General features: G+C 34.1%; 5 protein-coding genes across 7 annotated transcripts; 4 read left to right on the forward strand and 1 right to left on the reverse strand.

The window, feature by feature from the left end:
• Nucleotides 1-171: 171 nt before the first annotated feature.
• Nucleotides 172-6,288, reverse strand: LOC123194646 (importin subunit alpha-9). Its single transcript, XM_044607972.1, has 11 exons — nucleotides 6,128-6,288; nucleotides 5,615-5,834; nucleotides 4,765-4,918; nucleotides 3,776-3,878; nucleotides 3,315-3,499; nucleotides 3,035-3,114; nucleotides 2,028-2,178; nucleotides 1,369-1,450; nucleotides 1,215-1,273; nucleotides 824-1,129; nucleotides 172-632 (listed from the first exon to the last, which is right to left on the reverse strand). Exons 1-11 carry the CDS (start codon nucleotides 6,177-6,179, stop codon nucleotides 468-470), a joined length of 1,557 nt encoding a protein of 518 aa, XP_044463907.1. The 5' UTR covers nucleotides 6,180-6,288; the 3' UTR covers nucleotides 172-467.
• Nucleotides 6,289-7,052: 764 nt separating this feature from the next.
• Nucleotides 7,053-7,715, forward strand: LOC123225333 (lipid phosphate phosphatase gamma-like). Its single transcript, XM_044649272.1, has one exon. The coding sequence runs from the start codon at nucleotides 7,053-7,055 to the stop codon at nucleotides 7,713-7,715; it is 663 nt and encodes a 220-aa protein (XP_044505207.1).
• An 852-nt stretch (nucleotides 7,716-8,567) lies between these two features.
• Nucleotides 8,568-12,352, forward strand: LOC123193112 (lipid phosphate phosphatase gamma-like). Its single transcript, XM_044605903.1, has 2 exons — nucleotides 8,568-9,435; nucleotides 12,064-12,352. The coding sequence occupies exon 1, from the start codon at nucleotides 8,751-8,753 to the stop codon at nucleotides 9,414-9,416; it is 666 nt and encodes a 221-aa protein (XP_044461838.1). The 5' UTR covers nucleotides 8,568-8,750; the 3' UTR covers nucleotides 9,417-9,435; nucleotides 12,064-12,352.
• Nucleotides 12,353-14,981: 2,629 nt separating this feature from the next.
• On the forward strand, nucleotides 14,982-18,957 carry LOC123215679. 3 transcript variants are annotated; one of them, XM_044635896.1, is made up of 5 exons: nucleotides 15,302-15,865; nucleotides 17,108-17,272; nucleotides 17,405-17,568; nucleotides 18,070-18,337; nucleotides 18,573-18,957. In XM_044635896.1, the coding sequence occupies exons 1-5, from the start codon at nucleotides 15,451-15,453 to the stop codon at nucleotides 18,713-18,715; spliced, it is 1,155 nt and encodes a 384-aa protein (XP_044491831.1). In that variant the 5' UTR covers nucleotides 15,302-15,450; the 3' UTR covers nucleotides 18,716-18,957. The 3 variants fall into 3 exon arrangements, with proteins under 3 accessions (XP_044491826.1, XP_044491819.1, XP_044491831.1); XM_044635891.1 differs by having other exon boundaries at nucleotides 14,982-15,865; nucleotides 17,108-17,568; nucleotides 18,106-18,337; XM_044635884.1 differs by having other exon boundaries at nucleotides 15,300-15,865; nucleotides 17,108-17,568.
• Nucleotides 18,958-20,383: 1,426 nt separating this feature from the next.
• Nucleotides 20,384-23,080, forward strand: LOC123215842. The gene is made up of 2 exons (XM_044636105.1): nucleotides 20,384-21,576; nucleotides 22,690-23,080. Exons 1-2 carry the CDS (start codon nucleotides 20,645-20,647, stop codon nucleotides 22,691-22,693), a joined length of 936 nt encoding a protein of 311 aa, XP_044492040.1. The 5' UTR covers nucleotides 20,384-20,644; the 3' UTR covers nucleotides 22,694-23,080.
• The last annotated feature ends 2,433 nt before the right edge of the window (nucleotides 23,081-25,513 follow it).

The raw sequence follows: 25,513 nt of genomic DNA on the forward strand, positions 1-25,513 counted from the left end.
TAAACAATATTATCAAAGAAACAAACCAACCGAATTTGATTAGAAAATAAACTCCAATTCAGGTTTGATTTCGAACCAAATAATATATTTAAATCAAACCAACTCAATTTGAATTCATCCTTATTCGTATAAATTGTGAATATTGTATTGACACTTGGCAAAAGATGTAAATATTGTTCATCCCGAAATAAATTTTCATAGGAGGAAAGTACTCAAATATCACACATTTAAACGAAATTAATTCATAATTTACATGTTCTGTGAGAACATATTACACAACAATGCCTAAAGACAAAAGAAAGAGATACTACGAACATCCATTGTCATTGCTAATGAAACCCCAACCATAATGGTTAATGAATCCTCAACAGCTATCTTTATATTACACAAAACATTGTCAAAGATTAGTCAGAGAAGATCAAGGGTACATGAGGTGCGAGAATCAGAGCCGGTCATCATTGTGCAGTCTACTCGTCAAGACCATAGTCATCCCCAAAGTATTTATCAACCAGACCATTTGCCATGTTTCGCAGGTCTTCATTTTCATGGAACTGAAATCTTTCCATAGCATCAATTCCATCCTCACGCTCTACAAGCTTCAGGCCCTCCCCGTTTGGCATCCCTCTCAAAACCTACTTGCACAAAATGAGCATTAAAAAAAATAACGCTTTCGAGTGCAATTTCACTGTTTAGAATATGCCTAAAAGATGTCGTGATGAAAATATGGAAAAATAAAAATGAAATCAGTAGTGACAAAACAATGTTCAAATTCCTGTAATGCACTAAGTCAAGTGAGAATATTAAAAGAACTAGATTAGCTTACAAGCTCCATGAATTGAAGGCCTAGTCTGGCAGCTTCAATATCAGCAGACCTAACCAAATCAATGAAACCAGGAAGACATCCTCTACGGATGAGGGATATCAAGTGTTCCTGAATCAATTTTGGCTTCCCATCGCCTTCTGTTGAGGCAACACAGAGGTTACCCAAAACATATGCTACTTCCTTTCTTATATCAAATTGTGATGTTGAAAGAAGATGCAGTAACAATGGCAGGGCCTCACAGGAACATATTAGTTGCTTGTGTTCTATGGAACCGGCAGCAATATTAGATAGCACCCAAGCTGCTTCCTATATCAACAAAAAAGCTTCTAGTCAGAATTGGTTCCGAAGGGTTGCTTTAACTAGACAAATAAATAATGACAATAATACCAACCTTCTTCAAGACCCTGTGCTCACTCTTCAAGCATTTTACTAGAACCTCTATAACTTTATCTGTAAATGTTATCTTTTATGTTAGTTAGGCGAATGTAATATGCAATGACAGTAAAAGCTTCTCATATTAGCAAAGCGGGAAGTATTTAACTAGCCTGCGATTTCACGTCCAGGAACAAGGATATTGCAAATTGTGTTCGAATCACCAGCCACAAGATTACCTAAGCTTCGCAGCACCTAGGCAGAAGATCATGTCAATAGACCACAGGCCAGGAAATTAATTCTCTTAAGAACAATTAAGAGCCATATGAGTTGCAGTTCTATGCAAAGATATATGCATATCAACAAATTCCTTGAAAGAATGACATAGAATATATGAAATGGCAACTCTATATTATTTTTCTAACATTAATATGATTGTTGAAGATAAAGTGCAACTTGTAGTGAATTAAAACATAAAAATGTAACATCCTTTTCTTATAGGCTCTTGTCAATCCACATGAAGAAAGGCTACAAATTATAAAAACTGTAATACTAAATTTACTATTTTTTGTCCATATTAGCTGCAGTACAATGCAACGTTACATGCACATCCATTTTTGCAAGTTCAGGAACATCCTTTCGTTATATGCTCTTATCATGATATCATCCACACAATGAAATATCAGAAGTATGAATTAATATTATGGTCAGATTACTGTCTATTGAAGCAAAAATTTGTTTGCATTGTAAAGATGATCATATTTGTCAGGAACATTATTTAATAAAAAAATTAAAAAAAAAAAAAAAGGCAGTCACTCATGTTGCATCTTACTGGGATGAGTAACTGCAAGCTATTTGTAGTAGCCAATCTTTCTATAAGTAGTGGAAGGACATCACTCTTCACCAGCATACTGGTAGCAACATTTGAAAGGGCTGACAGATACACAACTACCCATGCAACTTCAGTTGCCAATTCCTCATCTCTGAAATTAACAATTTATTTGATTATACAAAAATTTTTGTCTAATGTCACAAGAGTTACCCAGATTAAAATTTTCGAATAACAAAAAGACATTTATATTTGAGAACCAAAATGAACCTCTCCAAACCAAACAGGTCATCACAAACTTAAATACAACTACAAGATCAATAAGGCCAAATGATGAGGGATAAGGAGCCCAGTGAATTTTGCAAGATTCTAGTACATTTAAATCTCCATACCAAGTTTTCATATGAACTACTTCTCAAATACAATTCCTCAACTGGAAAAAACATAAATGGATAGATATCCATTTTTGCACCAATATTCTGGATTTATTGAAGTTTCATCTTTTAGTATCAAGTTTAGTGGAATCTTTACTTTTGTAAGAGAACTAGTTTACTATAAGAAGGAGTGGGCTAGAACAAGGTTTTCCACATGCAAATTAACCCTAAACCATGGAGCAAAAGGTCAACCCTCAATATCCTCCAGATAGGACAAAAGGCAGGACTTCCTACAGTTGGGAAGAAGTAACAATTTTCAGAAACATGGCCACTTTCCTAGTCTCAAAAGTTTTGGCTTCTTTAGCAGGTTTCACTTTTATATTAAAAAATATATATACTCTAACATGATTTTGCTCATAGTGTTGGAGTGTTACTGTACAGATCTCACCGAGGGATGGCACAAACATCATAAAATAAGGATAGATCTCAGACAGAAAAAATGAATCTAAGGTATAGAATCAAAAACTTCCATATATAAAGGTTCTAGGTGTCAGTATAACATGCTGTACACCAAACACTACCAGCCCGGATTGATTATAACTAATCTCAAGAACCAAGCGACAAATTGCAACTTACGCTTTTTTCAAGTGACGAAGAATTGCATCCAGTACTCCATCAACTCTAATGAGTTCTGTTGCAGCTTTAGGATCTGGTCCCTAAATTAAGCACATTGGAGTTATCACAAATTAAATTTGATAAGAATCTACAATAAAAGAATCAACAAAGATGCCATGAATACACTCTGAAAAAATCACACAAGCATTACACAAACACAAGCTGCAAAAAGATAACTCGAACCACATCAATACACATGCATATTTGCAGCTTTTTTCCCAATTAAGAAAGAGATCAAAACCTTGATTAAATTTGACAATGCCCAAGCAGCTGTTCTCACAGTTGAACCCTTATTTGGAAGCATCATTCTTGCCAAAGGTGGTAAGGCCCCTTGAGAAAGCAAAACATTTCTTAGTTCCTCTCCTTCTCCAGCAACGTTTCCTAATGCCCATGCGCACTGCTCAGCAACTGGCAAGGAACTCTTTTCTACATAAAGAAGTGCACTGACAAGTAAAATTTACTGAATTATGTATAGAAACCAATAGTTTATAAAATTCCAAGACATCAACAATACTAAAATAATAAGGAAAAATCATCCATCTTTAGCAATAAAAATGAGTCCAGACTGATTTAAAATTCTTACAGACTATGAACACAAAGGGCTGCAAAATACAGGATCTATACAATGAAAAAAATTAGATGAGAAAAATTATTCCTTAACAAAGACAAAAATAAAATTATATAGCAATAGCACAAATGTACCTCCCAGGTGAGCAATAAGCAACGGTAACGCAGGCAGCAAGGCCTTTGTTTCCTCTTGTTTTCCAGCTGCAATGTTTGTAAGACACCAAGCTGCTTCAAGAAGCTGTAATATAACCAAAAAAATAAAGAAAATCAGAATATTTACATTTCCCAGCATGGTTTCCTAACACCAAAGGGTCTGTCAAGCATACATCACTTAAACCCATTAATTCCATGAAAAAAAATTACAAGGAAAACAATTTTAGCATTTCCAGTGTTTGCACAACATTAAAAATATTAGATAGAAAATAGTATTTAACAACGCATCAAATTATTTACAGTTTTAAAGATGATACAACATTTTCTGGAATGTGTTGAAACCTTCTATGGTTACTTATTGACAGCCAATAATTAGCACCACACAAATGGTAATCATGTTTTAACCATGGTTAAAATGGCCACCTTGACCTACAAAAACTGTTCCATTCAATAACTGTCATAGATGGATAACAGTAACTGCTACTGGCAATCACCATGTTTTATTAGTGACCATATTGGAGAACCACTATTAGTTTTGACAATTGTCAGCGTCACGAACTGGTAGCATTAACAAGTAACAACAACTGTCACCATCTTTGATCACAATTAAACTCTGACAATCACCATTACCACCAACAACTGAAGCTCATTTGTATTGTGAATGACCATTATTCATCATTGTTGATAACTGGAAACTGAAATTGCACAGATTTAGCTTTGCATACATAAGACTGAAAATTTGTAAATCATTTGTTAATTGCAAACACCTATCTTCTTGCAAATTTTCTGATTTGCAATAAAACCTGAAAGTTATGCAAAAAATGGTCATCTTTCTTTAAAATGTTTCACATCAACAATTCTTTCAGATAGAAAAACACTTCCAACAACAGAAATGGCTAATAGATGCATAACTTTTGATATCTATATAATAATAAGAAAATGACCCGCCAAATAGTAAACATTTTTCAGACCTGTTCATCTGGAGATCCAAATGAAAGACACTGCACAAGGATGGATATTGCTCCTGCTTTAAGAGCAGTTTCTATAGGAGGTGATTCAAATCTTGACAATATACGCCTTAGTTCACGAAGGGCATTCACCCTTTTCTGCATTGCTCCTTTCCCCCTACCAATGCAAGAATAAAGATAAAGTCAGCTAGCTCAGATAAGTACAAATTTCTAAACAGGAATCAAGCACAAACCCATATATAAAAAAAAAATGTTGATACACAACCATCTCAAGCTATGGGACAAAAACTACAGAGAGCATCACTCATAGTGGCTGTAAATTTTCCCTCCACAAAGAAACAAAACTATTCAGAAGTTCTGCTCCCAGAAGTACAAAGAAACCACTCTTACATTCTCAGAGGAACCATTTCCTATGGACACTTCTAATCACCAAAAACTCACAGAAAATATTGATCATATGTATTCCTAGTCCCTAGTAAAATGTTTGGCACACATTCATCCGGTTTCCGAAAATCACTATATAGTTGCTCTGCCTCATAGTTTCCAAACTTTGCGATTTATCATGTTTGTCAATGATATACAGATCAAATACAAACTAGTTTAAGAAAAAAATGCAAAGCCAATAGGATAAAAAAATGAATAAATTTTTAAGCAAGCACCTAAGCAGAATGAATCACGTATCAAACAAAACTACCACAAATATAATAATCAAGCGAAATCCACTCCCAGTTCACACAACGAAATCAAACTGTATATGCAGTCTTACACAGCCAAGATTAAGCCCTAAAGAAATATTTGCATTTATAACTATCTCCCCACTTATTTTATACATGGAAATGCATGATTGACATACTGATAAGCAACAGCAGATTTCAAATCCTCCACAGCAGCAGCAGTTTGTGTCTCTAAAATCGATTGTTCTTCATCAATCATCATATCATTATTAACTGATACTTCGCTATCACCACTAGTCCCCACTCTGCACAGGCGCTTCGCACGCACCAATAACTCTCTTCTTTCTTTTCCCACAGTAACAGCATTTTGCCTTCTCCTCTGCGCCGCAACATTGCCAACTAGAAACAAAACACAATATCACCGTTTCACAAGCAAAGAAAACAGCTCGATAATAAATATTTCAAATTTAAATAACATATAAACAGACAAATAAGCACACATAATCCAATAATTCATCATTTTGGGATAGGAACCTAATTTAACTATCAGCATATACTCTTGGCGGGTTCACCATAATTTGTGAAACCTCAAATACCGAGAAAACCAAGCGTTTAGAATTTTCTCGGGAAACAAACTAATCAATGGTTTCATTTGATACAAAACCTAGTGTAAGAGATATTGGGGAACTAACCTGAAGACTTGATGGGGTCTCTTCTGTGAGGAGCTAACCCTTCATCGGCCATTTAAGAGAGAGCTACAAGATTGAATTCTCAAGCGGAGAAATAGGAAGTGAAATAAGTTTTTTGCACGTAAATTCGAAAATCCCCAAATTACAACGATCGATCGCTTTTTCACGCGCCCAGCCCAAGCGCGAAATTTCTCCGCCTTTGATTAATCGCTATTTACTTAAAATGCCCCCGAGTTTCTGTATCTACTGATGTGCCCATAACGTTTTGATGTTTAATTTTTTAACCAAATTTGATTTCAATTGGAATTAACTGAACTGTTAGTTATAATGTTAAAGCCCTAAAATAATAATAAGCTTAGGTCACATACTTCCTATTAGTACATTTACGGAAACAGCATTGTTAAGAAATAGTTATTACCAAATTATTCACACTTTTCTTTTGTTGTTCTTAAGCATGTTTTTTTGATGTAAATTGTCTTGATTTTTATTTATATAACAATCTTTCTTCGTTTAAAGTAGTATACACTTAGTTTCTTTTTAGATCCTCTTAAATATAAGAATTTATTATTTCATTCAACCTTGGAAAAAATAGTCATTTGCTTTATTTTTAAATTCATATGTATTTATGTTTAGTACCAATAAAATGAGTAGTAAATTAATAATCAGGAAATTAAGGGGTTATTGGTTTATTAATTAAAAAAAAAAAAAAAAGAGAGAGTTTAATTCCCGGTAGCCTGAAATTTAAACTCTAATTGAGAAATTAATTAGATAGAAGACCAAGTAGAGCATCGTCCCATAGGATCTTACGGCAAGCGCCACCCATTAATGTTTAACCTAATCGAGTAATTACAGAAAGTTGACTTTTCATGTTTCCGTCATTTAACCACTCCATTTCTCAATTCTCTGTCCTCGTAAATCCTGAACCTCCATGGCGGTTGATCCGTCATACGAAGCCTTAGATTTACACCATGTTCGTTACCAGAAGGGCGACGTCCTCGGCTACTTCCTTGCATGGATATCCATACTCCCTATATACGCCTCCGTCATGCTCTTCTCACACTTGGTCAACCGCCGCGAGATCCATTCTTTGTTCATCTTCATTGGCCAGCAACTCGCCATGTTCCTCGCGTTGCTTCTGAAGAACTCAATCAAACAACAGCGGCCCGAAACCTGCTCCTCCCTCGATGCTTGCAACACCTACGGCTGGCCCTCGCAACACACCACGCTTACATTTTTCCTTGCGGCATACTTGACGCTCTCGGCGTTTAAAAAGAATAATAACAGCGAGCAGAGGTGGACGGTGGCGCTATCTTCCTTGTCTTTAGCTTTCCTTACTATGTATTCGCGGGTTTATTTAGGCTACCATACTGTTAGTCAGGTGATCGGCGGAGCTTTTGTGGGCAGTTCTGTCGGTGCAGTCTGGTTTTGGATGGTGAATTCTGTGTTTTCCGGCTACTTTCCCGGCATTGAAGAGAGCTTCACTCGGAGGATTTTGCATCTCAAAGACACTTCTCATATTCCGAATGTGTTGAAGTTGGAGTACGATAACGCAAGAGCTAGCTGGAAAAATTTGGAGAAAAATTGCACTTGATTGATCGAAGAAAATATAGAAACAGTGGAAGAGCTATAAACCATGGTAATTGATAGATCGTAGCTGCACCAACCATATATTATTTATTCTATAGTATTTATTTTCCATTTACATATGGTTTAAAATTTTATTATTTATTATTAAAAAAATATATAACCTTTAGCTAATTTTAAAATGTTATATTTTAGTTAATTTTTTGGGGTTTTAATAATTTTTTGTAAACCATCAAATGATGTATTAATATTTTAAATTTTGCAAAAAAAAATCATTTTTTTAATTTTTCAAAACCCCTCACATTTTTAAATTATATATAATTCACTCTCTAAACTTTTAAAAAGATATAATTAAAATATAAGGATAGCAAAAAGAATCAGATTGAAAAGTAAAAATAAAAAGAGTAAGAGAAAATAAAAAAAAATTATATAAAATGAATTCTTTACTCCTTTACTTAATAGAATTTATCACAAAAATAAATAATAGATAAAAATAGGGTTTTTAAAATTTAAAAAATAAAAATTTATCATTTCAATAGATTTCCATGGAAAATAGTTTTTGATCTTGTTTTTTATAAAAATTTAAACGGATTTGATCTGGAGGGAAATATTGAAATTTCATTGGGAGGGTAAAGTTGATATTTCAGAACTATCGTGCGTGACTTCAGAGGTCTTACGGGAGGTGACAGCTGAATATTGATTTGTCAAAAAGAGTGAGGTGGTATCTGTTAGTTTCCATAGTACAGGGGTGCTGGACATTTCAGAAATTTTGGGGGAGATTTTAACAAGTTTAATTTTTAAGATTAAAGTCGTACATTTCGTTTTTACCAACTGTTGAGTGTGGGAAAGATCCCGGTTGTTGATCACGCGGAAAGACCCTTTAGATGCCTACGTGGCCCCACTTCAAAAGTCCATTTTTCCTGTACTTTATTTTCCATCCAAAGGTTTCTCCACAAACAACGGCCTCTCAGATTCTCAGGACCGACTACCAAACTCTTCTCTCAAGCTCAGATCTCTCCAACTACATCCTTAACGCGCCGCGATGGCTCTGAAGGCCGTAACGCTGACGCACGTGCGCTATCAAAAGGGTGATCAGCTGGGCCACTTCCTCGCGTGGGTCTCACTCGTGCCGGTCTTCATTAGCCTCGGCGGCTTCGTTTCACACTTCATCTTCCGTCGCGAGCTTCAAGGCATATTCTTCGCTATTGGCCTCTTAATCTCTCAATTCATCAACGAAGTGATCAAGACATCGGTCGAACAAGCGAGGCCCGAAACGTGTGTGCTTTTAGAAATGTGTGACTCTCACGGCTGGCCCTCGAGTCACTCTCAGTACATGTTCTTCTTCGCTGTCTATTTTAGTCTTTTAAGCTGTAAAGGAATCGGACTTTGGGGAATGAAGAATAGATGGTTTTTGAACGTTTTGCACTGGACTTTGGCTGTGCTGACAATGTATTCAAGGGTGTATTTGGGGTACCACACGGTGGCTCAAGTGTTTGCGGGGGCTACTTTGGGCACTTTGCTTGGAGCGGGGTGGTTTTGGGTAGTGGATTCCTTGTTGTCTTGTTATTTTCCGACGATTGAAGAGAGTGCTTTGGGGAAATATTTTTATCTCAAGGATACTTCTCATATTCCTGACGTGTTGAAGTTCGAGTACGATAATTCGAGAGCTGCTAGGACAGATAATGATAAGGGTTATAAGAAAAACTGATTGCTGAATTGTCTTTTGGGTATGTCAGAATCTGTTTTCTTTTTGCCTTTTTAGTTAGTTGATTGAGTAGGTACACGATTTTTTTTGGTTGCTTTTTTTAGTTAGTTGATTGAATCTGATATTGTGATTGGAATTAGTCTATGATTTTTACTTTTTAAGCGGAGAGTATACTTTGAACTGATTTTTGACAAAATACAGTACTCTTCAACTTAGATTCTGCAGATTTTATATAGTTATTTATTATTTTTTGGGGATTGGGTTATTTATTTTTATATTTGTAGGGGATTATTGAGATTCAGATTAGGCATTATGTGACTTGCGAAGATTTATGGCTTTTTGGATGATGGATATACCATTGTTTTGTAGACATCAGTAATAATGGATTCTGTCATTTAGTTGAACATGGCTTCTATGTTAAGGCTTCGTCTACTTGAATGGCATTTTCCAACTTGTCTACGAAAATATTCTCTATATTTGTTCTTAAAGGACAAAGGAAGTTTCCGTGGTTCCTGTCCCTGTTTCATGCAACAGAAAGCTTTTGTGACAGCCCTTTCGCCAGACTTTCTATAACTATAACCTTAGTTCAATAGTTCTGCACCATGTTCCTTTTTCTTTTCAAAGATTTCGTACAAAGTGTTCAAGGGGGAAAATTATGAGCTTTTCTGAATATAATTTTGTTGTTGGGATTGCCAACTTTTTTTTCCATGTCTCTTAGCCTAATTATTATGCTTAGGCTGGGGGCTGGATGGTGGTTAGATCATGGTTTTGGATTAAAGTGTTAAATCTCTGAACAAATTTAGGAGGCTACAAAACTGAGTTTTTAGCATGGAAATGACTTGATGCGGCAACCTTTAAATTTAACTTCAATTCACCGAGGCCATCAAGTTGTCATTGTTCCTTATCACTCTATGAAGTGTCAAACTTAAATTTTCCTTGTTTCCAACTGAACTTTGTAGTTGATTATCGTGTTTTGGTTCTACTTTCTACTCAATTTTCTTTTACCCTTGCACTTATCAATGAGCTTCAGGTTTATCATTTGATGCATTATAGTGTGGAAAAATTTCAGGCCAAGATCTTATACATCATATTGTTCTTGTCATCACTTATGTTTTCTCAATACTAGAAATGATTTTGCTTGATTATGAGGTTGTATTTGCGGATATGCCTTATTCTATTCTGGTTGATACTGTCTGTGCACTGAAAGCTTTAACTTCTAGTCTCCCTTCTTTTGCTTGAACATTGTTTCCATATCTTAGTGCTTCTTATCGTTCATGCATACAAATTGATTCTTGCATAAACTTATATTTTGAAACAATAAAACTATATATACACACTTTGAGTATACAAAATTATATACACAGATGATGTGTCATTATGTGATTGGGTGATATTAAATTAAAGATGAAGTAACACCCAATCATATGATGATACATTATTTGTGTACTTATTTTGAGTACTCAAAATGTGTACATGTAGCATTGTTCATTGTGAAATTTATGCTTAGGCAACAGCATGGCTAATCTTTGGCCAAGGAGTCTTGTCTTTATGTGTTTTAAACAAATTATGTTGCATTTACAATGGGACTTGAAAATATTATGATGGAATATTATGTTAGTTAACTCCATGTGATGGAGGAGTTTGCAATTGAGAAATAAATTGGCTATCTTTAATACTGCCTTGGATTTTATAATTGAGGAGAGAGGAATCTGATAGGATGTTTCTGTAGTCTTTCTTAGGTAGAGGAAATGAAATCGGAGTAAAACGAATGTGGTAGGGAAGAAAAGGATAGAAAAAATGGAAAATTTATTTCTATCCACCTGTTTAGTTGGAAGTGAGGAAATGTAGGCTCAACCAAATAAGACCAATAATTTTTTTCACCCACTATTCAAGGGAGATGTACTAAACTTCTGGTGGATTTTGAAAGAAGAAAATCTAAGAGCATATTCCCTTTTTTGATCTACTTTCAACCGAAGAAGGAAGGTACATACAATCTCCGAGTATTCCTTTTATCCCTTTCTCTGTCCTTCAACTTTCATCATACCAAACAAAAGAATAGAATAGTGGATGTGGAAAGTAATTGTATAGGTTATATGTTATTGTTTAATTAAGGTATTATAAACTGAAAAAAGAAGAGGAAATATTCCAAATTGTGTATAGAAGGACTATTTAATGTTTATGGACCTCAGTATGTATAGTTCGGTGGCTCTTAAATGGCATTTATGTATTATGTGTAGTTAGGAATATGTTAAGATAGGTTTGCAGAAGGTAGACGGAATAGAATAATACTTGTGATAGATATTTTTGAAAACAATTTTATGGGGCCTTCAATTTATTTATTTAAAAATAAACAGAGATCTTTTTTTTTTTTTTGGTAAGTAAAATAAACAGAGATCTTGCTCTGTACTGATGTGTGTATTTCCTTTATTCTGAACATTGTTTACTTTTCCTCATTTCTCATTCTTTTTTCTGTAAAATGTAAAAGACATCCTCACAGCATTGCTTTTCCAAATTTCAATATAAAATTTTTGTTTTAGTTGATATCCCCTCTTCCTAGTATATGTTTGGCCATGAACATGATGACTTTCGATTTCAAACGCCGATGTATAGATACTCTTGCATATTTAACCGCTTCTGTTTCTGTTGGCAGCTCGATCTGATTAAGCTGATGCCATTCTTGTTCGGATGGCTTCACATGGAACTTGTATGCAAATGTAGCCAGATAATAGGCTTTGGAGGGTCCCAGAGAACTGTTATAGAAATTTATATTTCAAGTTCTGCTTTTACAAATGTATGTCTCTATTTATCACTTCAGTGGCTTATAAATTGTTCAAAATTGATTCCTTCTAAGAAGAGTTTGCATCTTAGTCATTACTTTTGTTTAAACTTGGATACTGGAGGTACCTTAGCATGAAGTACATACATTTCAATTTTCTTTCTGATTTTGAGCTGCTTGACATTCTACCACCATCAGGGCTAGAAAAATTATATATTTTGATAATGTTTTGCAAAATTTTTTCACAAACATTAATGACTTATAGGGCCCTTTGGATTAAGGTAAAAAAAATTATTTTAGTACTCTATCTTTTATTATATGCATAATAATCTTTTATTATTAATGATGATGTGATAAGTAATATAGATAGTAATTTGCCTATCTCCACCTTAAAGATTAAAAGGTTACTAAAGTAATTTTAATTTTATTATAATTTTATTTTTACTTATTAATTTTTTAAAATTAAATTAGCTTTATTTTTAATAATATAATAAGTAATATTAAACATATTTTAAAATAATTATACTAAAAAATATTTAAGTAAAATAATATTTTAGTATTGTTTTATTATTTTTAATCAAATACAATAATGATTTATATCTATTAATTTTTATTAAGTATAATAATAATTAATCAAACACAATAATTATTTGTATTTATTAATTTTTATTAAGTATAATAATAATTTATATCTAATAATATTTACAATAATTTTTCATATTTAGTAATAAAATATTATTTAAATTAAACACACCCGTAATATAACATTTATATTACCAAATCATGGGGACTTTTTTTTGAAATTTTTTTATCGGATGCAATTGTAACAACTTCCATTTTCCCCTAAATTACCATGAATATCATTTCCTTAAGATAAATATAAAAATTGTGAATAAGTAGAAAATGAAATGTGTTTGTTTTTAGGCCAAACGACTATTTTCCACCCAAGGTTTAGCGTTTTCTTAAATGTCCCCCCTTTAATTATGGAAACACCAAACACCCATTCATGGCCGGTTAGATTTAATAGAACCCTAACGCCTAAAAATTTTATCTCTTTTTGCCCCTTAAACTTTAAAAATTAACATTTTTCCCCAGCCTAAGTTTTAAAAAACCGTAGTTTCACCTTAGGGTTTGGTTTTGAAATCTTCGGCGACCTCTTCGGCTCCGTTGCCGACGGCCTCTCCCTCCCGAAGCAACCTCTCATTCCGGCGATCTCTTTCCTCCCATTTGGAGGTCCGATCGGAGGCCGTCGACAACGGAGCCGGAGAGGTCGTCGAAGATTTCAAAACCAAACCCTAGGGTGAAACTACGGTTTTTTAAAACTTAGGCTGGGGAAAAATGTTAATTTTTAAAGTTTAGGGAGGCAAAATTATATTCTATTTTAGTTTATTTTTAATATTATAGTGAAAATGACAATTTTACCTTTACCACCGTTAGAGTTTTGTTAAATTTAACCGGTCATGGGTGGGTGTTTGGTGTTTCCATAGTTAAAGGGGGGACATTTGAGAAAATGCTAAACCTTGGGTGGGAAATAGTCGTTTGGCCTTGTTTTTATATTGTCTGTTTTATATTTTTTGTTTTTCATGAAATTCTGTCTTGTTTTATGGCCTGTTTTATATTTAAATGAGAAGTAGTTGTTCTTAAAATCGAAAAGCAATAAATTTATATAATTTGTTTAATTTTTTTTATACATTTTAACTGCAAAAATATATTAAATATTTTTTTCTCTAATTTAAAATCCTAATTATAATTTTTTAAAAAAATCATGTTATTATTTTTATCTTTCTTACACCCCACAATCCTAGACGTACCTTTTTTTTGGCACCCCCATTATCTCAAATACTATGTAATTTTCTTTGCCCTGCACCTTCTCAAAGTCACATTAAAAAACCACCCTTCACATTGTACCATCTCAAAATTGATAGTCCTTCAACTAAAATCTCAGTGCCATTCTAATAGTTGTCACACCATCTTGATATGTTTTATACTAGAATGACAAAAAATAGAAGTAGAACCAAAAGAAAAATAAAATTTAAAGTCGGATTGTGGTTTTGTTTTGAATTTTAATAACTAGATTTGATAGTATTAACGACGGTAAAGGATGATAATAATTAGGGTAAGATTCAAATCGAATAAAACTTAAGTTTGACTCAATTTATATATAATAGAGCTCGAACTCGAGCTTGAGCTCGTCAAGCTCGTTACTCTTGAGCTTAGACTTAGTTCAACTCATTTTGAGTTCAAGTTTTTAATTAATTTGTTATTAAAATGATGTTATTTTAATACATATTAATCAAAATAATATTGTTTTGTATCAAAATTTTTAACTTATAAACTTTGACGAACAAGCTCGAACTCGAAAATATTGGTTAGAGTTTGCTTGAATTTGCTTAAAATTGACTCGTTTTGATTTTAAATTCGAATAAATTCAATTTAAATCTAATTTTAATAATGATATTGTTAATAATGGCAAAAAGAGATGATGATGTTGAATGGAAGTAAGGAATGACAGTGTTATGTCGTGATAGTATTGTTGGGAAAATTCAAATTTCCTTTGAGTGTGGTATCATTCAGTAAGTGTTGATAATTTTGGTGCGATTATTTCATCTAAAGTATTGATTTGTTATTTTAAAATTATTATAAAGGTGTTTATGCTTTTTTTGTTTTACCTAAAAATTAAACATAATTTATTGACAGAAAAATTAACTTTTTTTTTTTAAATTTTAACAGTAGCAACTTGTTTTACACAGAAGGGAGAGAACTAGTCCTGATCCCTGTTACATATTGAGCAAATGAATACCAAAGAAATTAAAAGTCAAAAACCAATAGTGAAGTCAGGCAAATCCTGGTAATAATTATGAAAAAACAGACTCAAAGATTGAATTTCCAGTGAATCTTGGCCTTTGATTATGAGTCGGCAAGCTAGTGACGCTGACAGTCCACAAGGAAAAAGCCCAGATAGAGCCAGCCAGCCGAACCGAAGGCCTTACATCCATTCATTCATGGCAGTAATTTTTTGAAATTGGAAGTAGGAGCGAAGCGGGAAACATGTGACCTTTACTGCACCATATCTGACACAAAACTAAACCAAACCAAATATTAAATTTTAGCAGAGTCTTTCTTCTACTTTAACACTACGTAATCTTGCCCATGTATTCTTTAATGTAGTTTCACTCTTCGTTACTCTCCATTACTTCCACAGGCACAGCTCTTTTACTAACCAAACTCCCATCGTGTTCTCATTTTTCATTTTATCTCAAAATGTGGCAACTTCTATTGGCCGCAGCAGCAGCCGCAGGATCCACAAGCCTTGTGGCTAGACATCTGTTCAGCCCCAATGCCAAAAGTTGCAAAAAAGACAATCAAAATGAAAAACATACGAACCCTTTTGATGATGATGTGAAATATCAGTCGCCTGTGGTGGCAAGGGGTACAAATGTATGTGGGTATGAGAGTAATTGCGAGAAAGAAGAGGGGATCTTTAGGTTTTCGAGCTCGGAGTCTGGGGGCAAAAGCGGGTTTAGAAGTGAGTCGAAATCTAAGGAGAAAGGGGGAAGGGGGGCTAAGAAGATGGAGAAAGAGAAAAGATCTGGTGGTGTTAAAGCAAGAAGAAGGAGAGTCGCTGTTTGTTTGAAGAAGATGAGGACTGCGAAGAATGGATCTTGTTCTACTAAAGGTTAACTTTCTCTTTCTTTATTTCTTTACTTTCGCTTTTTTATGATTTGCTTGGTTGCTAAGAAAAAGTGTAAAATCCGATAGTTTTTAGTGTAGATCATCTTACATCTTTTTCATTAATTTAAGACTGAAAAAGTTGCATTATTTACCGAGTGTTTATGCTCTCTTCTTTTCATTTTCCCCTGTTACCAAGCAAAATCTTAAGCTTCTCATGCATAACAAAATGGTTTTTTCTTAGATTTATAGCTTTAATACTGTGATATTTGTTCAATGTGTGAAGCAATGATTTTTGTTGGTATATGATGTCCAGAGAAAACCAATTTATAATTATCAATGTCTTTTTGGGAATTTGGGGGATAGGCCAAAATTTCTTGAGGTGTTCATAATATAATCATAAACATAAGTAATAATGCTTGCCATAAAGAAATTCTTGACTTATATCGTGAAAAAGTAGTAAAGAACAACTTTTTAAAGATAACATTTCTCTATCTGTCTTAGTTTAGACATGGAGGCCCCTCAAGTGAAAATCGATTGGAAAAGTGCTCTGGTTCACATACAAATAAACTTCTTTCAAGGCAATTATAATTATAAAAACCTGAAATATTGATCTTCATAATGTGAACTTCTAATGTCTTCATTCTTATCTTAAGTTTTATTAACTTCTTCCTGTAGAAAAATTATTGATATACTGGGCCATTGTTTTTTACTTTGTGAGGAAGTAGTTAATTCATTTCTTTGCTAAATTGATGTCGGCATAGAATCTGACGTTGCCATGGATTCTAACCTTATCCTTTTTTTTTATGGACAAAAAACCTTTGTAGTGAGAATTATGGTTGTCAATCGAACACACATTCTGGATAATGAGTATAATAGCTCCCTCATTGTTTGGAGTCATCAAATGACTTAATTTAAGATCATCAACATTAGCTTTGATGCTTTTGGGATGCTAGATAGTAGTTCAACGGCAAAAGTTTGTCTTACTCACTAGTAATAAACATTGGTGCTTTCCTTGCGAGTCTTTTGAGTTCTAGAAATATTGAAAAAGAACTGATAGCTGTCACCACTTTATATTATCAAATAAGAAATGCTTTTTATGGTTTCAGTAGACTGGTGCTGATTTCAGAGTGGTAATTTGCCTTTAATCAGTGAGATGGTCTTTAATTTTTTTGTTCGTTGTTGGATGTGCTTAATGTATTTATATAATCCTAGTTTATCATTTTAATTTGACTTGTCATACTTTCAGATAGCTCTTTGTTTCATTGGGGACTTGGTGTTGGGATCATGTACATGATGTCAGCTAGGAAATCTGAGATAACTGAGCTGAACATAGCAGTGGATGAGACTGCCAAAGTTGTCCAGGAATTAAAATCTGAACTAATTAGAAGAAAGTCATCACGCAGTCTGCAAGGTTTGAGTTCTCAAAATGATTTAGCTGCAATCTCAGAGAAAATTAGGAGCAAACACACTGAGAAAGGTTTTGTTAAATCAGAAACTGAGAGCAGAGATGCTAATAATATTAAGGTGTTTGGTTGTCCTTCAGTTGAAGATGGTGAATGTGGAAATAGTATCCTCACTGATGAAAGAGATCCAGAGTTGCAGGAAATGGATCAACTGGAAGCAGAACTCCAGTCTGAACTTCAGAAATTACCTTGGTGGACCAGAGAAGCGTCTTACCATGAAGACATGAAATTGAACAAGCCGGAGGTAAGTTTTTTTAGTATATCTTTCTACTTTTTGTTGTTGTTTTTACCACTTGAATGTTTGTCTGCCCATCGTGCTGGTGCATTTTTCCTCCTATTAAGATTATGTATGGATGAGACTTGTGGAAATATTTTTATTTCTTGTTTAGTGTATCTGATTATCTATTTTGTGCTAGTACTAGTAAGTGTATACCTGCCATCATAAAATATTGGGTTCATCAATTCCCAAGTGTGTTTAGAAATAGGATTGTTGACATCATTATTGCTGGATTAGAAAAGAAAAAGGCAGAGAAATGTAATTATTGTAGCAAGATTAGGAGAAGTTTATGATTGTTCCATTTTCATGGTTGTTATACGATGACTTGATGCACAAACTATATTTAAAGTGTTGGCGCAGGGTAAATAGTTTGCCCTTGGATTTGGTTTGCCGTATCAATACTATCAACTATGTCTACATTGGTATTACCAAATTGTCTCACATTAACTGTAGCAATTTTTTGTGCAGACTGAGAATTTTGCTGAAGGGTTTCATGAACTGCAGGGGCAGAGTTCTGATTGTTTCCAAACTCATGGAGTATCACCATCTGAGCTGAATCAGAAACTGTCCCATTTGCTCATTGAACAGCAGGGAAACCAAATCGTGGACCTGGAATCTGAATTGCACTTGGCTCAAACCAAACTTTATGAGAAGGAAGCTGAGCTGCAAGCACTAAAAGACTGTGTCAAACGCCTGACTGAATTCTCTTTATCAACTGTCCCAGCCTCCCATATAGGTTTGATCACCTCCTCAACCAAGAACAAGTTCTACTACATTTTTTTCAGATACAACCACCACATATTGATGCATGACATGCATTTCTCCCACAATTAGTCAGTTCTATATACAACTACTGTAAAAAAGACTTGGTGCATTAATGCTACATTATTGTACGTTTTTCATCATCAACTTTAAAAATCAATCTAGTGAAAATTATAAAACTTCACATATTGACTGCATTTTTGTTTCAGATGATGAAACTGAGACACAAGAGGAGCAGGTGTGTAGAAATGAATGGGACTGCAATAGTGAAGCAGAATTTGAACCAAGGCAACAGGTGGTTGGAATGAAAAGACATATTGACACTGAATCTTGGAGCTATTATGTAGAATGACATTATATATGGAGGGTAAGGATGTAATTATGTAGAATGACATTATTTATGGATGGTAAGGATGTAATTATGTAGAATGACATTATATCTCCAGGGTATGAATGTAATTTAGTAGTCAATGATAGAATGCCTCCAGAGAAATGCCATGGATGCCCACATCAGTAAAATATTATAAGCTCCCTTGATTAAATGCACATTACAGTCTACTTATTAAAGTAATTAGGTATTTGGTTTCTAATTTATATTCCTAGTGTTTGGTGCTGGACTTTCTGGACCCATTGATTCTGATTTCTGCTTGACAATTTGACTTAGCTGGTCTGGTTGCTTCTTAGTCAAGCTCTTTTATGAGTGCCAGCAAAGGCTCCTGATATTTTAGTTGACCTTTTGTTCTCTTGTTGGGAAATGATGTTACTTATCTGTCCCTCGTAATTGAGGGAAACTACCAAAATCAAACTGACCAGTTCTTGTGCTGATCTGAGTTTGCGGGGATAGTGTTGGAAAAGGCTATGGTGGTTACTTACGCAGAGACTGATCTCTAAGTTGGGTGGGGCCCTGATGATGATGTGGAGGAAAGACTGTTTTTTCTCGTCCAATTCCAACGAAGATGCAAATACAGTCTGTTTCTGCAGAATTCTACCCAGTGATTTGATTTGGCTCGTTGACACAACAGCACGTCCCCTATGGGCGCCTTGAAAGCTCAAGGAAGATAAGCCCCAGTGGATTAGTTTGATTGGCAATAATAAGAGTGCAAATCTCACTCGACGGTATTTTAAAATTGAAAATTTAATTTATCATATAATAATTATAAAATTGCATCTATTTAATATAATTAATTTAATTTCGAAAAAAAAAATCTAATACAAATAAATTTTACTCATTATCAACCAAAAAAAACAAACAAACAAAAGTTATCTATGTAACATTATGACAAAGAGAAAAGTTGTAAATGTCAAGTAAAAAATGGGGATATTCCCTTGTCTCAAAGATCAAAATTTTGCACAAGGGAAGATCTCAACTTGGCCAAAAGATAGATCAGTTTCTTACACCATGATTATGGGAAAATCCACAGTAGACTCAAAGTTAGGTGGGTAATTTTCGTTGTGTCAAGACTAAGGATCTAACAGCTGGTCAAAATATTGATTGAATAATTTCTCTTCACTTTTTCTTCTTGTTCAAGGCAGCTGTTTATGTTTCAGAATTTGCTTCAAGTATCAACTTAGCCTGGGGATATAATTAGTTTTCTTTCTTAACAACAACTAGTTGTTAATCCCCCCGCAACCAAAATAACAAGCAGGGCTCATTTCAACTTATAGTTTGCTTTGATTTTCCATAAATGGATGCTACTTATTTCAGTAGAAGCAATCATCTCCATAACAACCTTTCTGTCCTTTGTTCTAAACTCATTAAAAACCAATCTCAGCACAGAATCATAGAATAAATATCCATTCATGTAATAATAAAAGAAAGAAAGAATAAAGTCTCAACAACATGGCTCAAAAGGTGAAACACATGCAGTGACAGTCCAACTAAACAGAACCCATCAAAGACAGACGGCCGTAGTTGCACCAAATACACTGTTTGGTATGATACAATGTTGCTTGAGGTTTTTTTTTTTTTTTTTCACAGAAAGAAATTTGTATAAGATAAGAATTGGCCAAAGCCAAACACATCGCTACAAGAGTTTGAATAGAAAAATCTTCACAGAAGCTTTCGCAGTTTTCACCCATGCGTGCAAAGATAAAATAAACGACAGTCGCTGAAACCCAAAAACAAAACCAAATAAAAGCAAAAACGAAACAAAACAAAAAAAAAAAAGAACTACAACAAAAGGGTGACCACCATATCTACTTCTTCTTCTTCATTTCTCTGCAAAACAAAGGAGAAATAAAAGCTACCCAGAGAGACGAGTGAGAGGAAGATTAATAAAAGATGAAGGTGTTGGCAAAGCCCATGTCGAGTCCGGGTCGGGCTGAGAAGTATCCGCCACCGTTGATGCGGTTCTTGAGAAGCAATGTTGGGAGCAGAAGCAGAGGGAGGTCACGTTCAAGTCCAATGTTTGTGCTCCGGAAGAAGACTGCCGCCATCGAAACTCAAGAGCCCACTTCGCCGAAGGTCACATGCATGGGCCAGGTCCGGGTCAGACGGTCAAAACAACCCGGTAAACGGACAGGAGCCCCGACGACTAAACGGCGGTGTAAGTGGTTAAACAAAGCCTTCTTTTGCCTCCATTTTGATGGGAAAATCAAGCCCAAGTCGTTGAAACCAGTTTGGCCCAAGTGGGTAAGGTTCTGTCGTATGAGTTTCCGAAGCAAAAGTAAAATTAGAGAGGAATCATCGAAAACAGAATCGAAATTTGGCAGTAAAAGTGAAGACTTTGTTCAAGAAGAAGCTGAAGAAGAAGAAGATACTAAGGTGTTCGTGTCATCTTCTTCTACACCGCCAAGAAATGCATTGTTGTTAACAAGGTGTAGATCTGCACCCTACAGGTCATCATCGTTAGCCAGTAGGTTTTGGGGGTCGCCATTGGCAAGCAAAGAAACAGAGAAAAATGAGGCAAGCACAACAACAAGAACAGAGCCGCAAAACAGAGGAAACGAGAATCCCACATCGGGAAGAGAGTCCAATTGCAGAGATTCGGATCAAGAATCGAGAATGGATCCAGAAACTGGGGAAAAGTTGGAGCTTTTCAAAGAATTTGATGCTCCAATCAGTAAAATTAGAGAAAAATTCATGAAATCCGAAGAACTGAAAACAGAGGACATGGTAACTGTTCGGCCTTTGATGCTCACTAGGTGTAAATCCGAGCCGGCGAGAACCGGAGAAAGGCTCGATCCAGATATGATTTTTTTGGATAAAAGAAGGTTGGGTTTCTCTTGAATTAGTTAATTAATTAAAATAGTAATTTGTATTTCTCAATTTCATTCCTATATATTTGGATTATTTTTGCAATTTAAGTAAATATAGTTTTTTTTTTCTGTATTGTATTTTTTTAAGTTGATTACTCTGTATTTTCATCCCTGGAGAGCTGTACTGTACAGAGAATCTTTATGGCTCTATGGTAAAAGATAAAATGGCCATAAAGTTAAGTTGTTCCGTACACTTCAAAAGATGAAATGAAACAATGAAGTTTATCTATTTGTGTTTTCTTTTACACAGCCATTGCCTATGGGCACTTGTTTTTATAGTCTTCTTGTGTTGTAAAATTTTTGTTTTTGTTGTTTTGGTTTTACTGTTCTTCATCTTTCTTACTACTTTTCACTTTTCTTTATGGGCTTTTTCGAGCTATGGCACTTTTTGATTTATTTATTATTTCATCTTTGGATTCTCTGACCAACTTTTTTTCTTGCTTGAAAGTTTATACAAAATCTTCTTGAGGTAACCCACTTCTTATTTTTTCTGCTCAAGCAGCCATTGTTGTTTTCGGTGACACAAAACCAATGAATGATGATGTGTATATAGGCTTTGTTTGCCCTCTTCTTTTGTTACTTGTTTAGTTGCTACTGGGACCTCATATAATTTAGCCTATCATTATCTATTGCTTAAATGATGGTCAAAGGATCTGCAATCATGTGCACCTGTCGTTTTTGTTTTGTGCTTGCTAATTGACCTTGTTAAAGTTTGAAAAGATAGTTTTTATGATGAGACATGACTCATTTATCAGTTCTTTCAGGATAAACTTGGGGATTAAGATTCCATGTGGGTTGAACTTCTTGTTTCTGTCAAAAAAAAAAGGAAAATTTGGGTTAAGATTATCAGATTGAAAGCAGAAAACAGTTTCAATATGTAGAAGTTTGATTATCTGAACTGCATTTACAACATCAACAAAGTCTTTTTCTTTCTGCAATTGGCAGTTAATCTCGGCCTTTTTCATTGTGATTGAGTTTAGCCTTTGATTATCTTTTATGTCTCATAAAGTTATTGTAGAGAACTGTAAATTCGTTGACTGATTGTGTCTAATAAATTATTTGAAGTAGATAGAGATCTGCTGTGGGGTAGATCCAGGATTCAAGCGCTGAGCTCTCATCAAGCTCAAGCTAAGCTCAAGATCAACTCCTTGTTAGTGTCGTCACACGGGAGCTCTCCCCATCAGCTTTTTTTTTTCTTCTTTGACCTTTTTTTTTTTTGGTTCCTTTCTTTCTCTGTTGTTACTGTTCATCAGCTCAAGTAGCGCCATCTTGCGCTGGTCTTTGTTTGCGCTTAGAAATGGCAAGTATTAGTACTTGGTGGGTCATAGCTTTCCTTTTTTTTTTTTTGGTCAAATGAAATTTACTCATTTTGATGATTAAAACCTGAAATAATGTCATTTTAAGAGAAAATATGTGATCTAAGCAATACCCCATTATATCAGAATAGAAGGTTAAACGTCCATTGCTACTTCCAAAATGTGGCGGCTTGGTGAAAAATAATTGAGTTAGTTTCCTTGTTTCCCATTTCAAAAAACCACATAAGCATAATATTGCAGAGATTATGTTTGGTACCTGCTGCCTGCCACTGGATTGGAAAGCTTATTGCAGAGTCCATGGGTTCAGTGCTTGTCCCAGTAGAGCAGAAAATCCAGCAATGTCAATGTATTTGGATATTGAATTTGGCAATTCTTATTGATGCAACCAATAAAAAACAAACAGAAGAAGTAAAAGAAAACAAAATTTATAGCTTTCAGCAACTGCAAAACTTTCTTCTGTTCTTTCACCAAAGTGCAATGTTGTCACAGATCAGTGATCCATCTGTGGACCTCTATGGGATTGTCATCAAACAATTATAAAATTTTTCAGATAGTTCGGTAAAAGAGGAGAATTTTAAGCATGAAAATAAAGGTTTAAGTCTTATTTTATGACATTTTAAGATTAAGCTCTAAACTTTTCTCAGAACATTTCATGGAAAATTTGGACTGGACACTTTCTTCTTCTCCTTTCTTTTTCCCATTTTTATGCCACTTTCTAATCTCTAAGGTTTCTTATCAGCATGCTATTGATAGAACTTGTAATTCAAGATTATCAAGGATCGTTTTCAAATCCAATAAATTCTCATTCTATAACAGGCTGGACATTGAAGGTGGCTGCAATCCGTTCAGAAAATGTTGCATCATAAAATACAAAAAGCTTCACCATTATCTTCTTCATCTGGGTCCTGTCTAGTTATCATTATTTTGCCCTTAACTTGTTCTGGCATTTACTGTGTCGCTGGATTTGGTAACGTTCTCAAAATCCTGCTTCTCTTCGCTGTATATAGAAGTAAGATGAATGTGTAGGTTCATTCAGAATTTATTCTTTTTGATGTACTAAATTGATACGTGCACATCTTCAAGAATATGTGAATAATATCTTCTGACAGAATCAAGATATGGGAAATTGATGTTACCACTCTCTCTCTCTCTCTCAAAGTATTGTGAGGCAATAATTTCATGGAACTTTCTCTCTAATAGGTAGTTTGGATTGTAAAAAATATAAAATTTTCGATAGAGAAGTTTTTTATTTAAGACTATACAAAAAGCAAATTCTTGATTTACTTGTTATAATTGTGAAACCCGTCACTATATCTACAGTTTACATATTTGGTGTGTAATGTAACCTTTTAAAGGTATTTTGAATAATAAAATAGAGGGAAATCTAACTATGAGAGTAATGAGTTCAAAACCCATTAATGATATACTAAGATCAAACTTTAACTTACTGATTATAATTAATGGTTTCATTTGTTTGATATGAATAATTTACTAAAATTTTCCCATTACCAAAAAAAGAAACAATTTCGTGTGAATTTCGAAGATACATTGAAGTTATTGTCTCCAATCAACATTATAAAGGCATTCATGGAGCTTGTGGCATTATGGATGCAGCTACTGATATGAATTAACCATTCCCATCCAGCCTTGTCCAGATGACAGCCATGGCATAGCTGCTAATGTTGGACCAAACTCTAACATTAATTCAAGGCTTCCATATGGGCAAAATATAGCAATTCCATAACACCAGAGACAACATGAACAATTACAAGTGAAGCTGTTCCTTTTTTTTAGAAGGGTTTCATCCTCTCAACATCAAATGTTGTATCAATTGTGCCCATAGACAAACTTAAGATTTAATATCATAGAAAATATGCTTAAAATCAAATACAATAAAATTAGGTGCATCTAGTTTTGAATATTTAAAAAGACAGACAGATGATATATTATAATACGATTAAATAATTTTAAATTAAAAATAAATAACATTCAGTTATATAATAATACATCAACTAAATACCAAATTAAATACGTAAACATATACACTCCACTGATCTCTTTTTAGGTCTGCCCATCACCCCACTTTAGTTACCTAAGACATAAAGTAAAAGATAGCTAGGAGTCAAATTTATTTTTCTTTATTGTCTTCACAACCAAAGTTAATTAAAAATAAAAATAAAAATCCAGTGGCAGTCACAATCTATCATTACACACTGTTGTGTCCTTTATTGTTTGGATTTCTAGAGATAGATTTATGAAGGTTTTGGCCTTACACAATTTACTTTCAAGAAATGAAACCAAAAATGACAGGTTTTGGTCCCATTTTAAAATAGGATTAGCCTAATGCAAATTATTACTTCCTTTAGTCAGGTAATGGGCTCCAATCAATCAAATAAAGCATGTTTAGTATAGACTTATTTTTGTTAATTACCCCCACAATTATTAATAATTGCCTGTGCTTGAACACAACATTTGTAGTTATTATGTTATTCTATTTTAAATATATAAATATATACATATTTATTTTTATCATTATATGATTAATTATTTTTTATTTTTAATTTAAAATAATTTAA

The sequence above is a fragment of the Mangifera indica genome, chromosome 1 (assembly GCF_011075055.1).
Source record: "Mangifera indica cultivar Alphonso chromosome 1, CATAS_Mindica_2.1, whole genome shotgun sequence".
NCBI classification, from domain to species: Eukaryota; Viridiplantae; Streptophyta; class Magnoliopsida; order Sapindales; family Anacardiaceae; genus Mangifera; species Mangifera indica.